Source organism: Anabrus simplex, chromosome 10 (genome assembly GCF_040414725.1).
Source record: "Anabrus simplex isolate iqAnaSimp1 chromosome 10, ASM4041472v1, whole genome shotgun sequence".
Lineage (NCBI taxonomy): Eukaryota > Metazoa > Arthropoda > Insecta > Orthoptera > Tettigoniidae > Anabrus > Anabrus simplex.
The window spans coordinates 8,157,455-8,176,361 of NC_090274.1; the positions used below are offsets into that span (position 1 = coordinate 8,157,455).

General features: G+C 39.7%; 1 protein-coding gene across 3 annotated transcripts in view; it reads left to right on the forward strand.

Moving 5' to 3' along the window:
* Positions 1–2,281: 2,281 nt before the first annotated feature.
* The window catches only part of Taf13 (TATA-box binding protein associated factor 13), a 42,679-nt gene continuing 26,053 nt past the window's right edge, over positions 2,282–18,907 (forward strand). For all 3 annotated transcript variants that reach the window (XM_067154976.2, XM_067154973.2, XM_067154974.2), the window contains exons 1-3: positions 2,282–2,509; positions 6,138–6,308; positions 13,048–13,213. In XM_067154976.2, coding sequence (XP_067011077.1) covers positions 2,480–2,509; positions 6,138–6,308; positions 13,048–13,213 — 367 coding nt within the window. In that variant the 5' untranslated portion in view covers positions 2,282–2,479. The remainder of the gene's footprint in view (positions 2,510–6,137; positions 6,309–13,047; positions 13,214–18,907) is intronic.

Below are 18,907 nucleotides of genomic sequence, written 5' to 3' on the forward strand. Positions count from 1 at the left end.
GGTGTTGATTATTGTTTTAAGAGGAAGTACAACTGTACAATCATCCTCTATTAACACTAATGGTGGTGTTGATTATTGTTTTAAGAGGAAGTACAACTGTACAACCATCCTCTATTAACACTAATGGTGGTAGTGATTATTGTTTTAAGAGGAAGTACAAATGGACAACCATCCTCTATTAACACTAATGGTGGTGGTGATTATTGTTTGAAGAGGAAGTACAAATGGACAACCATTCTCTATTAACACTAATCAGAGAGAAATAATGGAAGGGATCGGTTACCGGTAGGTACTTCGAAATATGAAGACATCGACGAAAGAAAGACAAAGACGTTACCGTCTAATAGACCCGCCTCTCCCTTCAGGGAGAGTTGAAAACACTTCAGTAATAGAGATCGGGCCAGCTAGGAAGACATCCGGTGAGGGGAAGTGTGCGAGTGAGAAAGCAGAGCCGTGGGAGCGAGAACGCTGACTTCCCCTTCTCGCTCAGTGTTGTGGCGACGTACAGTTGATCCGAAATATTTGTTATAACTGACATGTAACATTCCGCAGATTTTCAGATCGTGGAATTCCCTTCCGGCTGTAAATTACCGACATACCAAGCCGAAATGAATGCATTTAGAAGTGTTACAGATGACAGATAGATTGAAGGAGTTACAACATAATTTAACCTCTCATTACAGTAGCTGTCAAAATCGTTTCCGTGTATCAATTTGCGTAGTCCTTATTTTTAAATTATAATTTGATGTAAAATTAACTTTACGACGCTGTAGATGTACAGTGTAGAATATGGTTTGCAATAACAGCAGGCTTCATAACCTGAGCCACGTCATGTAAAATAATTCGATAATAATAATAATAATAATAATAATAATAATAATAATAATAATAATAATAATCTATATATTAAAAAATTTATGAAAACTAAAGTCAGTCAGTCCGGCCATTCTATCCGGTCGATTTCCTTTATTCTTTTTTTAACTGAAAGGTATTCATGCACAGATTTGTCATTAGGTACTATAAATCACTTAACTTCCGCCTTCCTCAAATTATTTGATTTTTTCAATTTTTTGTCTCTTTGAAGCAATGATATCTTTGGTTCTAATTGAGGTACGGAGTTCGGTTTGGCCCAAGAACACTCAGTGGATCAACCTCTTTCATTTCAGCTCTTAATTATTCAAATTGGTTGATTCTGAGGAAAGTTACGAGTGCACATTCAATTTGACGTCTCATTTGTTCAACATTTGTTCTCAGGTACAGAAACAACATTGAAGAATTCGCTTGACACTAGTATTGGATTCTTTGAACTTTAAGTCTTTACCTAACTTTGCACGAATTTTTGAAACTGTAGGTAAACATTTTTTCATCTAAATAAAAATTGCTAGCAATACGACGTACGGCACCTTCGTCAAAGTCGTCCAATCCAGTAATATTCTTTGTGCGCATTCTATTTTTGTTTGGTGTTTCAAACAGACTATCCATAGGTTTTCCTAATTCTTTCGTTTTTCGCTCTTAATCCGTAATCCGTACCAAAGAACTTTCTGACACTCCAACAGCTGCTGCTACTCTTTCCTGCACTTTTTTACAATCTATCACGAACTTTTCTTCCATTGCCTCCCTTTCCATAAAGTCTATAACGTTCAAGATTGCTGCACGAGTCTGACTCTTTAACACCTTACGATGCACGCTACTTTTAACGCCTTCCATACTGTCACAGATAGGCCTAACGTACACCACCACTAACCAAGTTACTACTCAACGGGAAATTAGAAAGCAGAGCGCGGCAGCTGAGTGTAAACTTATGCACTGAGCTGTCCTTGTAGCAGGAGCTCTGTTAGTAGGGGATACGCTACGCGAGACAGTCCAAAGTGCGCATGCGCTCCCAGATGTCTTCCTAGCTGGCCCGATCTCTAGCAGTGTTTGACATGCACATGTTCAAAAATGAAGAGACTACTCGCTAAGAAGGCGCATTTGAATATTTCGTTTTCTGTTAGAAACATGAAAGATACGACTTCGAACATTTTTCAGTTTCACAAATAAAACTGGCTTTACGAACGTTTAAAATATTATAAATTCTCATCGTCAGGGAATTCTTGGAAGGGGACAAACCAAACAAGGAAGATGGATACGGCGCACTCAGGCGGCGATGTGAGTAATCGCTATCTATTAGAAACTCACGTATGGAGCGTTTACGTCTTAGCCACTGCCTGCTCGATCTATCCGATGGCTGCTTATAATTTCCTTTGGCCCAGACAAACAAACTTGATAGAAATTCGTTGAAGAAGCAGCTGATTACTGATTACTGGAAAACTGGAACGTTCTTTTAATTTTGTTTACATATTTTGACTCAGGTTGTGTGCTGGTTTTGTGCGAAGAGGATATTGTGAATTCAGCGTTTCTTCGTAATTCTAGTTTATGAGTATTGTTATTTATCATAAGAGCTATTTTATATCTTAGGCAAAGGATAAACTTTTATGAAATGACTGCAGCTGACGAAAGTTTTGAACAGGTACGTTGTAACTTTTTATTCGAGAGACCATATGTTTCAAATGTCAGAAAAATACTGAGGAAAGGGTTTTTGCTATCTCTCGAATTGTCAACAGAGGCCATTGTGTTGTTGATAGTAATCTGCATTTAGGAGAGTCACCCATGTGACAGATTCCCTATCAGTTGTTTACCTTATCTTTTCTTAAGTACTGTAGTTTCAAACAAGTCGGAAATTTATTGAATAGCTGTCTTGGTCAGTTATTACAATCCCTAACTCCTCTTCCTATAACCGAATATCTTCCCCAATTTGTCTTCTTGAATTCAAAATTTGTCTTTCCTACTTCTAAAAACACCACTTAACCTTATTTGTCTACTAATGTCATTCCATGCCATATCTCCACTGACAGCTCTGAACATACTGCTGAGTCAATTTCATAATGCTACTCTTAAAAAAATAATTAAGTTTATACTTGTTCGACATATTTTAAAATTTCTGTCTGTTGTGAGTGCATGTAATTAGCTTGAAATACCGGACATGCTTCGACACTATTGGATATATTTTGATTAGTACTCCTAGTTTTGCCATGGTGTTAGGAACTAATATGTGTTCAGCCTTAGCTAATACTTTTGGGTCAAAATGCCATTTTGGCCATTCTGGAAGTAGTTTTTCATGGCTTTCTAGTTCATTGCTGGAACGGTAGCTAGGATACAGTAAGTAGTTGCTTCCTTCAAAATCTTGACACTAATTAAGATTACTAATGCACACACCAGAATAGAATAGGTTTCTTTACTTAAAGCAACGTCAATGGCTTTTATTTTGAATTCTAGCCCAGCATGTGAAATAAATATTTGTGTTCATGTTTCTCTGGATCAGTGGTACAGTGTCGAGCTCATGAACCTGTTACGTCTGGTTCAAAACTGGTAGAGGTAGTGGTAATACTACATGGTATAAATCTCAGCATAAATTAAATTATTTCAAAGAGTTAATTAATCTTATGTAGTATAACTTGTGGAGCATTCATTGGCAAGGCTAAGGGCCTACCAATCCACCCCTAGAAATATATTTACTATACTTTTGTAATTAAACAACTTACCATAAATAATGGATCTTTTTCCATACTTCATGCAGCAGTTATCACTACCATTGGCATATATTAACATAATTCAGCATGACTCCCAGAATTCAAGATTTCTCTACCAACTTATTGAAATATAACCATGTATTTGCTGTTAGGGCAGTGGTTTGATATGAAACTGTGCCTACGCTCCCTTTGAGAGGCTCTGTGCTACGTACCCATGGTGTGGTAGACCAACAGGTTTTGTTGCTGGCCAGGACGTACGCAGATCAATAAAGAAAGAGTACTTGTAGCTGAGAACAGTTGGCAACAGCTCATAGGAAGTAACTCTGCTACTAGCAACAAAAGAGTCATTCTGCAACCGGGAACATGCTACTGTGGATCGAGTAGTCTTTGGAGCACATTCTGGAGTTCTGCTGAAAGAGGTGTAGAGGATAAGAAGAAATTAGGGGAATATTTTGATAACAACCAGGAAAGGCTTGGTCAGGCAGCAGGGAAACCTTTCTGTGCTGTAATAAAAAAACCTTGCAAAAGGCTGGAAAAGGGTAATGAATTGCATTTTGGATAAATCAGGTGACCTCATCCTAGAACCTACAACTGTATAAATTTAATTGTGAATATCTAACATGCCAACAGTAATGATATTACAGTGTTCTCCCTAGGAACTTTTCGTTTTCACTGACCGCCTGGCTATCATAACCTAGATATCTGTTAGTTACATAATATTTCAAGTTGCTTTACGTCGCACTGACACAGATAGGTCTTATGGCGAAGATGGTGTAGGAAAGTGCTAAGAGTGGAAAGAAGGTGGCCATGGCCTTAATTAAGGTGTGAAAATGGGAAACCACGGAAAACCATCTTCAGTGCTGCCGACAGCGGGGTTCGAACCCACTATTTCTTGAATCCGAGCTCACAGCTACGCGCTCCTAACTCGCTTAGTTTACGTAATATTAATACATGTTTCAGTCATTGAAAACCTACAACCTGTTTTCCAGTCAGTGACTGGGTCAGGGATGGAATGAATGAAGCCCCATTTTGCTGCAAGGATAGGAATTGTGCCGGCTTCCAAAGCCTGACGCACTCCTCTGGGGCAATGGTTAATGACTGACAGATGAAATGATAGTGGAGAGTGTTGCTGGAATGAAAGATGACAGGGAAAATCGGAGTACCCGGAGAAAAACTTGTCCCGCCTCTGCTTTTTCCAGCACAAATCTCACATGGAGTGACCAGGATCTGAACCATGGAACCCAGCAGCGAGAGGCCGACGTGCTGCCGCTTGAGCCACGGGGGCTACACATATTTGTCATTATGTGTTCCAAATTAAAATGTAAACACTGTAAAACTGTTTATTTAAATGAAAAATCTTATATAGGAGTTCAGCTTATCACTTAGTGTCGTGCACTCGCGGTGTCTGGATTAGCTTGGAATCGCATGCGAGCACTCGATTCCACAGGACTTAACTAACCTGTCTGGCTCTCCACAGCAAATGAGTGATTATCAACGAGCAGTAGAACACTAGAAGTTCAAACTATTTTCGGCACACTTTATCTTGGTGCATTTACACCCTAGTGCTCAATCGGTCGACCTCGGTAATCTTCGATGTTTGTACTGGCAACCTTTGAAACACAAACTATGAATCGCTTAAGCATCGTTGTGCGACATCTGGCGTACACTTTACGTACTAGTACTATTGTTGTTTACACAGCAAAGCCAAACTATAGAATTCATGTTAGGAGCAAGATTCGCATCGAGAAATGTTATATAATGTGTATGTGACATAGTTGTTGGCTTAAGATTATAACGGTTTAGAAACTTCATATCCATCGATCATATTCTCGATTCAGTTCATATTTTCATTCAGTTGGCAGCACTATCGGAACGGGGACAGCTCCCTCCTTACTCCTCACCCCCGTACACAAATGCACCAAGATAAAGTGTGCCGATAATACTCTGTTATGTCTTCTTCGTGATAACACTAAAGTAGTTCATTTTTGCAGTTAATCTTTACTTGCCTAATATTAATGTTCATGGCCTGAGGGGTATAAGTTGAAATTTTATCATATTCATTTTCTACGTAGTGCAGTATTCCCCGCCCGGCTACTCATTCCTGCCACCCCACAAACAAAAATTTCTGGGGAGAACACTATATTAAGAAATAAACAAATCTTCTGGCGCTATCAGCCCCATCTGGCCATTGGTCTACCAAGCAACTGCTACTCAGCCCAAATGCTTACGGATTACATTGGGTCGTATGGTCTGCATGACAAATCTTCTCGGCTATTATTCTTGGCATTCAAGACTGGGGCTGATATCACATTGTTAGATGTTAGATTGTTAGGTGGAGGCACTTTCGTGTATGTGGGGCTTGCCCTTTCTCCATCTACCACCCCTTGGCTCACAGGAATTATACAGGGTAACAAAATTTGGCAGCCCTTTATAAATTAAGTTACTGTAGCCAAAGTCAAAGCTGCAAACTTATTCAACACGCTACCACTGATCTATGAAGGCAGCTAATTCATGTTAGGATATAGTTCCGTTGTGTACCAGACTGATGTTTCTTATTTTGCTCCACAGTTCGAAGAGGAAGAATCGGAAGCTCCTCTTGGAGCCACTCTCTCCGGCCGTAAGCGGCTCTTCTCCAAGGAGCTGCGCTGCATGATGTATGGATTTGGAGATGATCAGAACCCGTATACTGAAAGTGTGGATTTGTTGGAAGATCTCGTCATCGAGTTCATTACTGAGATGGTGAGATACAGGAGGGAACTGTCAGCTCAATGTTTGGACATTTCTTCTACCAGTATTTGTTGTTTAGGTGACATTGTGTGGGATGAATGTTTCTCTTTAAAGTTTTGAATTTTGTTAGTAGATGTTTAATGTCATGAATTCTCGATGAAATGAGTTTGCTGTTTAAGGATACTGCTTGTATGGCAGCTAGTGAATCTGACTGCTTTTTAAAATGAATTGATTCTATAAATTAGATTTTGTAGGGCAAGATAGATGGCTTCTGTTTCTCCATCAAAGTTAGGTAAAACTCCAGCCCTAGTGACAAGATATTTATAACGTTATAAGTGAGTGAAAATGAATCACATCTTACTTGGAATGCGTCTCAGAGGAGAGATGTGTTCATTGCGATGTCCAGGAACCCACCATCCCATCCCAAGAACTACATTTACTTTTATAACCTAGTGAAGAGTACTACACATCATTTTCATTTCTGATGTAGCTACTTGCATTCCAGTTGGCCAGCGTAAAGTGGCATGTGATCTCATTCCCGTCAGTAATGTTAATCATAATCCGTTACCAACCCCGGCACAATAAAACTGCAAGGAAATGTAACCTAACTCGAACCCCCCTTTGCTTGTCCCTTTAACACAGGTCTTGTCCAGATCCTATCCTAACCGTCCGCACAGCAAGAACCAGTCCAGACCAATCGTGTTGCCACTTGCAACTAGGGGCCTATGGCTGCTTTGCGGCTTCTAACCTAGGGCATACCTGCCAGCTTCCCGATTTAGGCGGGAGATTCCCGATTTTCGACAGTTTTTCCCGCCTCCTGATTATTCTATTATTTCTCCTGATTTTAGCTTATTTTTTTGTGAATTTCAAACATTTGTTTTCAAATCCCGCCATTTCGGCTTTGTATGCCAGTGGTCGTAAGTCCTTCACACTTTGGCTACTTTCAAATGAAATATCAATGTTTATTAATACGAGAGATGCGTGTGAATGTGCGATGTATATCGCAATGCGTATATCGATTGTCAATCTCTCATTCTCGTGTGCTATATTTGTGTTCGTTCATATCAGTCTAGTCTATTCTGGAGACTAGTCGCTAGATTTGGAGTTTTTAAATAATTCAGCAACAGAATTTCAAAGATATCGACTAGTGAATTTTCTAGAGATTTTAGGAGCTATTTGAAGACAATTCTGGCAAATTTTAATATATTACTTGATAAAAATAGCATTGCGCTTCGCATAATTGCGCGGGCGCTTGATGCAATATACAAGATGCGTTCCATAAATAATGCGACCAAATTCATAAAAAATAATTTGTTGAATATATTCGTACAAATAATCAAAAAGCTTCAAAATAGCACCCTCTTGTGTCGATACACTTCTGGAGGCAGTGTTTCCATGCCTGGAAGGCCTTTTCCGGAATGTCATTTAGAGCCGATGTAACATGCGCCTGGATTCTTTCAATCGTGTCGCAGTGTTTTCCTTTCATGACTCCTTTTAACCGAGGAAACAAAAAAAAGTCAGCGGGAGCCAGGTCAGGACTGTAGGGAGGCTGGGGAACCACTGGGGTGTTGGTCCTGGCCAGGAAGTCGTTGACGATGAAGGCGCTGTGACTTGGCGCGTTGTCGTGATGAACTTTCCACGTGTCCTTGATGTCGCTTCGGCAGCGCGAGACCCTCCTTTTCAGTCTTTTGAGCACTTCCAAGTAGAAAGCTGAGTTCACTGTAGTCCCGGTAGGTACAAATTCATGGTGGACAATGCCTGTAATGTCAAAGAAGACAATGAGCATGGTTTTGATCCTGGACTTGCTCATGCGTGCCTTCTTGGGACGGGGCGACGATGGGGTGTCCCACTTTGAACTCTGCCTTTTTTTCTCAGGGCCATACTCAAAAATCCATGTCTCATCACCATTGATAACTGAGAGTTAAAAAAATTAGGATCATTTTCACACAATTCCAACATTTCTCGGCACCGAAGTACTCGCATGTCGGTCAACACTTTTGGGACCAGTTTGGCACACACCTTTCTCGTGTTCAAATCTTCGGTCACAATGTGGAAAACGGTTGTTTTTGCCATGTTTAGAGTTTGTGCTATCAATTGAAGGCTCAGCCGTCTGTCAAGAGTTCAAACAATCGCGCACATGCGTCACATTTTCGTCGATTAATGAGGTTGACGGCCGTCCACAGCGAGGTTCGTCGGTGATCTCTTTTCGGCCCTCCATGAACGACTTGTGCCATCGGAAAACTTGTGATTTGGACAAGCAATCAGTCCTAAAGGCCTGCTGAAGTAATGGAAACGTTTCGGTGGTGGACTTCCCAAGTTTAACGCAAAATTTGATAGCGTACCGTTGCTCTACAAAACGATCCATTGTGCCGTGTTACATGAACTCAAAATGGGCTTGACGGAAACGCACGTCCTGACTCTCCAGCAGCTCGCTGCCGAATGAGACAAAGAGTGTTTGAAGCTAACACCCCCCCCCCCTCCACCTAGCCCAGCAGGTTAGAACACGCTGCTTGTACAGTTGCTTCAGAAAAAAATTGGTCGCATTACTTATGGAACGCACGTTGTATTACGTATATAGACAAGAAAGATGTTCCACCTATCAATACTTCATTTATTATAAACAGATTCAGGTCAGTACCGGTTTTGGCCTCCTACTGAGGTGAATGTGTTTATAATAAATAAAGTATTGATAGGTGGAACATCTTTCTTGTCTATATACGTGCATCCAATCAATACGGAAATGAAACTTATAATGGTGCAGTATATTAATTTATGCATTTGCTAAGTAATGGCATCTAAGTGCATGACTGATTCACACGTGTGAAGCATGAGTTCATACTATTTTCAGAAGGCTTATCAGAGACCGATCATCTCACATATATACTTCCTTTGGGGGGAAAAGAGACATGTAATTTTTAGCCTTGTAACCTCGTATAGCAACAGTCGGGTTTGGAGACAATAAGTGTTATAATATATACGATAGTACTCCTGTACTGCTCAAGACACGTAGAATAAGCAGTTTTGACCAATTGTATCTCCTGATTTTCATATCAGAATCTTCCGAATTGTGGTTTTGTTAAGTTTGCAGGTCAGACCCCCTTTGCTTGTTTCTATATCACAGGTGTTGTCCAGATCCTGTCCTAACATCCGCACGGCATGAACAAGTTCCCACCAATCGTGTAACAATAATCACCACCACCAGCTATCGAAGCACCACTCACTCGTTAGTTCCTAAGTACAGAGGTTGGCAGCACTGAGCACCACTTGACAACATCCTTCTTGAGAAAGGCCACGAGTGTGTAAACAAACGACAGTTGTTCCACGGGTGTGAAAGTCATGTCACTAGGGCTCAAGTAATGATCGAAGTTATTATATCTGCCTACTGGAGCATATTGTGAGAATAATTGGCAGAAAACTCCAGCGCCTTCTCCTTTGTCATCTGTTTGTGAGCCGCCTGTGAAGACTTAACCACTGATCTTCAGGATATTCTTCATTTAGCATACCAAGTGCTGAGCTCAGCATTACTGACATACCATCTCTTCCTTGAGATTAGCTGGGAGAGATCAGTTGGTTTGTATTGAGGTGTAGTCCAGTGAGATTGATTCAGGGGTGGTTTCAATTTCGGATGATATACTTAGTGCTTTTAAAATATTTCTACTAGCGGTTATAGGCGTTTCTTGAGTTTTTAGTCATTCATTGTGTTTTATTCTGGGTATCCAGTTTGCTTTTTGTGATGCTTGCTTTTTAACTAAGTTTTTTGCAGCTTGTTTCTGTATTTCTCTTTGTATTGGTGAGTTATTTGTATATAGCCGTAGTCTGTGATTGGTGTTATTTTAACTGCTCCTGACATTAATTTTAGGGCTTTTGATTGTATTCTTTCCAGTTGTTCTAGACATGTTTTATTTCCTGTGACTGTTACCTCACTTCCATATTTAATTTTAGGTTTCACATACGTGTTTCAGGTGATGTTGAGTGTGCCGTGTGTACATCCTCATTTAGTGCCTGCTTGTCTCTTCATCAGGTTAATCCTTTTATTAGCTTTGCAGATGTTTTGCTCACTTGGTTTTCCCAATTTAATTTGTTGTCCAGTGTCGCACCTAGATATTTAGTGCTGCTGCTCTATTCTAGATGGTTGTCTTCCAGTTTGAGTTTGAGCTAGGAAAAAAAGAGGGGGGGGTTGCACTAGTACAGTACGCGAAACTTTTAGTGATACTTCGGCTCCCTAGTGCTGAATCGTAGACCTCGGTTATCTTTGAGATTCATATTGGCAACCTCTGATACAAGAATTATGAAACCATTATATATCGCCGTGAGATATCTGGTGATATAATTGCAACGCTTTAAATACTGTTGTTATTTACACAGCGAAGTCAAAATACAGGTTAAGCTTGAACATGAGTGAGGAAAATCGAGGTACATCACAGGAACAACCTAGAACTCCTATACAGAAACAACAGTTTAGAAAATTCATATAGATCGATCATACTATTCAATTGAGATTTCATTTCCATTCAGTTAGCAGTATTACCAGAACTGGAGTAGCTCCATCCTTTAAAAAAAAAATTATATTTGACTGCACATCTAGCTAGAATCAAAATATACCCGTCAGAAAAGTGTACCATCTGCAAAATTACTGGATCAGTGATGCACTTAAAAAAACATCTACTTCAGTGTACATCCAGGAACGTGATGAAACAAGACTGTTCCTAATACATCTGTACTTTATTAGTGTTATTTGTATATTACTGTTGTTTACAGATATCAATTTTGTATTGGAGTTACCTCAAGTGATAGGTTACAACACCAACAACAGCAATAAGGTAGGCCAAACTTTCCCGGCACATTCCTCACACGTAGAAGAGGAAGAAGAAGGAAATATGTTACATGGACATGGCTTTATTTCTACAACTCTACGTAGTAGATTCTTCCTCTTGTTTTATGACCGCATAGGATCACTTTAGTCAGTCCATCGTTCAGGTCTCTTTGAAGGGATTGTTCGGGCTTTGCAGTCCTCCCAGTACTTCTTCAGACGCTCCAATCTTCGTGCCTTTTCCTCGGTTGAAAGTGTGTGTAAAGGGTAAAGCGGAGGTTTGTATTCTTGAGTTTTGTATTCAATTTTATCTTATTAGTGGTGTCTTGTGTTACAAGGCCTATTTCCTTCAGATCCTCCCTTACTTCTGTGATCCATTTACATCCTGTTGTGGTATTTTTTTGAGACGAGATTGTGGTCTTCTCGTTGTTTCAGAAGTCTTGAATCCTGCATCCTCATGATGTGACCAAAGAATCTCGGTCTCCTCTTATGCATAGTATCTGTAATTGAATACGACTTTGTTAGGTATTATCCACCACTGTCCATCTTTCTGGTATTTTTTGTTGATGCAGGTTCTTCCAATCCTCCTTTCAATTTTCTGAAGTCTCTCTGTCTGTTGATTATTAATTCCGATGAAAAAGTGCTTCTGCTTCATGTGTAGCTTCTTGCTTTATAACTGTGTGGCTACAGCTGGATAAAGGGAAATGATGATGTAGTGTTTTATTTTTGCATTTATAGACTTTTTTTTTTTTGCTAGGGGCTTTACGTCGCACCGACACAGATAGGTCTTATGGCGACGAAATAGACATTTCTTTTTGTCCCATATTCATTTTTGTGCTTTAGCTAATCTATTTGTTCTTGTTTGGGTGTTGTTTACTTCTCCAAGCATACTTCTCTTAGCATAAAATCCCGAGTATACTTGGGATTTTATATATTTATATAAAATAAAAACCCAAGTATACTCAAGAATGTCACTCGCTGATCGGTGCGTAATTTAAAGGCCCGAATATACAGTACTTGTTTCTTGCTGTTTTTCAGTATTTCCACCAGATATTTATAAAATTATTACTTCAGGTTCCTATTTTTGTCAAAAGATGTCTTACTCAACCGTAGTAGATGTCTGCGACTCGGGCAGCTCGTTCCCAGCCTTTCCGTATTTATTGCTATCTAAGTGTACTTTGTCTGTTAGGTGAAAATGGAAACTGAAGAAGAGTTCGATATGGAGTTTAGTGAGTCTGATAGTTCTGTGTGTGCGATGATAGAGGGAAGAGGGCACGAAGGTAATCCAGGTACATGTGTAAGTAGTGTGATGTAGCATTGTGTGTTGATCCTTGTCTTTCTTGTACAGTATTGTCATATTCTCTTACTTGCCAGCTGTTTAGTGCTGTGTTATTTATTTTACATGTAAGTTAAAAGAAGAACCCATAAAAATATCACGAGTATACTCAGGATTTTAAAACAGGAACTTTTCAGCGGCTTATATTTCGTTGTTCACAAAATTTACTTTCATTGTTATCACTGTCACTGTTTTTCAGTCAAGAGTCCATTTTAACAATAAAATATTAGATAATCACAATTTTGTAAATAATTGCTATGTTAAGAGGTTAAATTGAGTTAGTATTTTGATTTTATTACCATTTATGGTAATGTCTTTTAGTTGTGTTGGTTTTTGAGACATAATTTCTGTTTTGTTCAAATTATATTTTGAGGCCAATTTTATTTGCAATGTTTTGAAGTTCTGATATATGGGTTTTTGCTTCTTTTATGTCAACTGATAATAATGCTGAATCATTGGCAAAACGTAGTACATTGATAATAGGAAACACACAGGAACAGAACATACCAACACAACACATGAGATGTTCAAAGTGCCCTCTGTTATCAGCTCGTAGTTACACTGAATCCTGGAGTACATGTCAAATGTGTTCTGACTGTTCCCAGACTCACAAGGCAATGGAGGTGGGCCGCACTGGTCGTGTTCAGGTGGAAGACATAGTGTTCATGGTGAGGAAGGACCAGCGTAAATATGCCAGGGTAAAGGACCTCCTCACGATGAACGAGGAACTCAAGAAGGCGAGAAAGGCTTTTGACGAGGTGAAATATGCAGGTGAGTCTCGGTGTTACTTCTCAAGTAGACCTCAGAGTAGTTTTTGTGTGTTCAGATCTTACTGTTGTTTGTGCAAACCTGAAATAACAGACGTTAGAGATACATGACCTATAGAATCAATTTATTAATTTATTAGTAAACTCTCCTTTGGCTTTGCATGGGAGCAGTTTCGAATTTATGATGATAGACCCTAAATGAGATTTTTTTTTGTAACATTATTTGCCAGGACAACATTTTTCGAAGGATCTTCCGGCCACCTGCCTGTTAGCTCACCCCTGCTCTATTTAAAACCATTACTGTAATTAATTTTCACTAAAATAACAGAGTGGTAGAGTGCTGGCTTTCTGAATCCAACTATGCAGGTTTGATCCTTGCTCAGTCCGTTGGTATTTGAAGGTGCTCAAATAGGTCAGCCTCATGTAGGTAGGTTTAGTGGCACATAAAAAAACTCAAAACACCTGTGGGACAAATTTGGGTACATTGGCATCTTCAGAAATCATTAAAAATGTCATTAGTAGGCTGTAAAGCCAATATTATTATTATTGCAATAACTCCTAAACCAGTCATGTAGATTACATATTGTAAAGGTTATTTTTATCTTAATAAGATTATTGAACTGAATAAAAAACATATTTTGAAAAGGAATACAGTACACCATTAACCTCAAATATGGTTTCTAGCTGAGTGGTCAGACGGTTGAGGCGCTGGCATTCTGATTCCAACTTGCCAAGTTCGATCCTGGTTCAGTCCGGTGGCATTTGAAGGTGCTCAGATACGTCAGCCTCGTGTCGGTAGATTTACTGGCACGTAAAAGAACTCCTGCGTGTCAAAATTTTGGCATATTGGCATCTCCGAAAACCGAAAAAAGTAGTTAGTGGGACGTAAAGCCAATAACATTAATTGAATCAGTCATTTAGGAAAGGGCGCATTCACCATTTCTTCCCTTAGCAAGGGCACTCATTCAATGCCTGTGATAGAGATTTTGCTATCATTAAAAGACCTGAAAAGTAAACTGATCGAATTTATGATGTAAAGCAATCTTGTCAAATCATCGTACGGGCGTCTTAACATCATGGCAAGTTCACCATCATTCTGGTAGAGACTAGTAATATTCTGCACTTTCCTGTATGGTGGCCAAATTATATAAGAAGGGAGGACTGTCAGATGAACCTCGAGGAAGGGAAATCCTACCGACTTGAAAATTCGTTTCCAGCCAGCATCATTGATGCACTTCCTTTACTCTACCAAAGATCCAAGAATTGTGCGTATAAGACAATTCATCAATAGCCTTATTGAACACACCTTCCATTTGAAACTAGACGACATTGTCCAGCTTCCTAATGAACTAGCGTACGAAGAACCAATTCCAATTGATGGGCACGAGAAGAATGACCTAGTGTCTAGAATTGACGTTCTGGGGGAATACGAAGACGTTTTCAATCAAATACTTGTGTGGCCAAATATTTTTTGCTATTTGTTTTACGTCGCACCGACACAGATATGTCTTATGGCGACGGTAGGATAGGAAAGGCCTAGGAAGTCGCTGTGCCCTTAATGAAGGTACAGCCCCGGCATTTGCCTGGTGTGAAAATGGGAAACCATGGAAAACCATCTTCAGGGCTGCCGACAGTGGGGCTCGAACCCACTATCTCCCGATTACTGGATACTGGCCGCACTTAAGCGACTGCAGCTGTCGAACTCGGTGGCCAAATGTTTGTGTAATGGACAATGATTTTGATTGACTGTCATCATTCAAATGATGATCATTGTAGAACGACACAGTGTGTCTAACTTATCTGAGGACCGAGCTCGATAGCTGCAGTCGCTTAAGTGCGGCCAGTATCCAGTATTCGGGAGATAGTAGGTTCGAACCCCACTGTCGGCAGCCCTGAAAATGGTTTTCCGTGGTTTCCCATTTTCACACCAGGCAAATGCTGGGGCTGTACCTTAATTAAGGCCACGGCCGCTTCCTTCCCACTCCTAGCCCTTTCCTGTTCCATCGTCGCCATAAGACCTATCTGTGTCGGTGCGACGTAAAGCAACTAGCAAAAAAAAAAAAAAAAACCTTATCTGAGTAAACAATGTGTGTTTGCTGCAAAACTGATTTTCTTTCCTCCATTTTGGAAAAGGGCACATATCCATTTTCTTTAACTGCCAAATTCCATAAAGTCCTTCATCCTGACTCGATATTCTATCAAGTAAACTAGCCACAACCATCTACACTAACGGTCAAGACAATTTAACGTGAATAGCAAGGCTGGCTTTTAAATCAGTTTTTGCTCTTATTCTGCGCATGCGCCCTTTCTTAAATGACTGATTCAGTTATTATTATATGGTTTCTGATTTTAAGATTGATTTTTACTGTAAACTATAATAAAAAACACCACCTTTTTCAGGTAGGTATAAATACCTGGAACATTTTTTTGTAGAGCTGTATAACCCACAATTGTTTCTCACACACCGTTACTTGGGATCTGTCGTTAATGGTTTAAACAAAATAAGCCAAGAAACTGCAAACCAAAATTCCCACTGCCCAGCTCCCTTTTTTTTTTTCGTTAATGGTTTGTACACCTGAACTGTTTTTGATAAATGATCTATACATTGATGTAAATCAATATCTGTGTGGTGCTTCCTGAGATTACTCTACATGAACATGGACAGGCACCTACCTGGTTATTACACGTAAATAATAAGAATAATAATAATAATTGATGTTTCTAACCTACATATCACACCAGTATAATCACACACCTCACCATACATCAGCAGTCACATGAAACAGTCAGCAGTATTCAGCAAGGAGTCTCTGCATGCAATCTTAAATTTGAGATTTTCTTCCGGCTCCTTACTTCAGCTGGAAGTGAAAATTCCAAAGTCCGGACTTGGGTCACTGTATCTTCGGTCTGTTATCTCAAATCGCACTCTTATCGCATGCTGTTGCATGTACAGTTTAGCTCGTAGTTTGTCCACTCTGATGGTTACGTCAGACACGAGCCCTTTCTGCACTTTCTCCTTTCTAACCTCATCATTTCAGCACTCTGGTATTATCCGTGGCTTACTGTGTTCGCCATTCGTGTGGAGCGTAATGGTAATTTTTTAAAAATTGTGCTTTCACAGCCCGCAATAATGGATGTGATATCATGTTTACCTGCCTTAGTTTCTTGTGGAAGTTAGATGGGGGGGGGGAATTGCATATATTTTCTGCTGTGATTGCATAAAATTTTTCTGCGATCAGTGCGTTTTCTTTGTTGTTGCAAAATGTGGTGTTGTGAAACCATCGTTAGTTTGTAGGTTGTGACTGAGAAGGCAAGCAGCAACACCGCACTAGTGGCACCCGTCGGCACGTTAACATATAGTGCTGGTGTATGCACACGTTGCTAGTGCGCTTGTGTGGGACACATTTTATGTCTCAACCAGCTTTGGTTTAAAAAAATTGGAATCTTCTTTGGGACATTTTTGAATCTTCTCGCTTCGTCTCGTAGAGTTTCATTAATTTCTGATAAATGGCAGCGCTATAAGTAGCCTTTAAAGTGGCGCCTGTAATGGAGGTGCATACCAGACAGAGAGCAGTTATTGAGTTTCTTTCGGCAGAAAACCAGGGCATCACAGATATTCGTAGGTGCTTGCAGAAATATCTATGGAGACCTGGCAGTGAACAAAAGCACGGTGATTCGTTGAGCGAGCCATGATTCATCATCACTCTGAAGGGGTTATTCTGTTCGGTGTCCTCCCTCGTGGTGAAATGATCAAGTCTAAAGTGTATTGTGCTACTCTAAGGAAATTGAAGAAACGACTTCAGCGTGTTCGTAGCCACAAAAATGCAAAAAGAAACTTCTCCATTTCCATGACAACACAAGACCTCACACGAGTCTTCGCACCCGACCGGACCTCACAAAACATTAGTGGCCTGTTGTTCATCCACCCTACAGACTGGATCACGCGCCCTCTGACTTCCAACTGTTTGGCCCAATGAAGGATGCTGTCCGCGGGAAGCACTATGTGGATGATGGGGGAAGTTATCAGTGCAGCACGATGTTGGCTCCGACATCATTTGACAGAGATTATGTTAAGTAATAATAATAATAACTTAAATGTTTCCACCTTTTCAATACAATATATTCACAAAATTACAAAATTATACGGTACTAGTTTCGACCCATCTAGGGGTCATCATCAGCCGTATTGGAGCAAAGATCATTTGTGGCGAAATCCTAAGACAATATTATTTTAAAGAATAACAAGTGAAATGAGATGTTATGGTAATAGTTAATAATACAAGGAATATACATAATAAGAGATTTTTAACAAAGAATAAAGTATAAATGGGGTGTTGTAAAAATTATAATCATGGAAATCAGTAAGTTCTTGTATTGAAATGAAATATGGCTTAGGAAGAGGGCTTAAGGTGGGGCTGAAGGGTGCGGGAGAAAGTGAAATTGTCTTGGAAAAGTACCTTTGATTAAATTTAGGATTGAGTTTAGGTTGGCTGCATTATTGTTTCTGAGGAAAGTGATAAATAGATCGAAGAGTATGTTGGGTTTCTCTGAGATTTCATTGAGATTGTGACTGGCATTAAAGTATTGGTCTAGGTGTATGTAGTAATTTTCCATTATGTTCAGTAAAGGGCCCTTGTTTGCTAATACGAGGATGTCCATGTCTTGTTCAATATTGGTGAAATTATGGTTATAATCTTGCATGTGTTGGCCGATGGCTGAAAACTTGTTGTATTTTATTGCGTTAGTGTGCTCGTGGTATCTGATAATGAAGTTTCTCCCGGTTTGCCCGATGTAGGTTTTATTACAGGTGGTACATTTGATCCTATAAACTCCTGATTTTAAAAAACTGCTGGTCTTGTTGATATGTGAAGTATTGTATAAAACATTCATGTTCTTATTGTTGGTTTTGAAGGCTACTTTAACGCCTTGTTTCTTAAAGATGTTGGTTAACTTGTAGATATCATTATTGAACGTGAAGGTGGAAAATGTTAGAGGTTTGGTTATTTCTTTTTTGAGGGTAGTTTTTGGGCGATGTTTGTGTTTATTGATTATCCTTTCTATAAAATGATTGCTGAAGCCGTTGAATTTTGCGATTCCGCGGATTGTGTTGAGTTCGTTTTTTAGATCTTTATTGGACATAGGTATGCTGAAGGCTCGGTGAACTAGGCTGTTGTATGTGGCTCGTTTGTGGGACTGGGGGTGCACTGAATCTTGGCGAATGGTGGAGGCTGTTTGAGTGGGTTTTCTGAAAATGAAAATGGGGTCACCGGCCTCAGGTATCTTAGCAGAAATATACCTGGACTTCCTCGAATACACCAAAATTGACAACGAATTCGAAAACATTCTCTTTTGGGCCAGATATGTCGACGATGTCTTTGTAATCATGAATGAGAAATCAATTAACGCACCCACCACCCTCTTAAGACTCAACAATATTGATCCTCATATCAAATTCACACTAGAATCCGAATCAAATCAAAAAATCAACTTTCTAGATTTAACCATCACTAGAAACTCAGATTCTTTCAGTTATAAAATTTTCAGAAAACCCACTCAAACAGCCTCCACCATTCGCCAAGATTCAGTGCACCCCCAGTCCCACAAACGAGCCACATACAACAGCCTAGTTCACCGAGCCTTCAGCATACCTATGTCCAATAAAGATCTAAAAAACGAACTCAACACAATCCGCGGAATC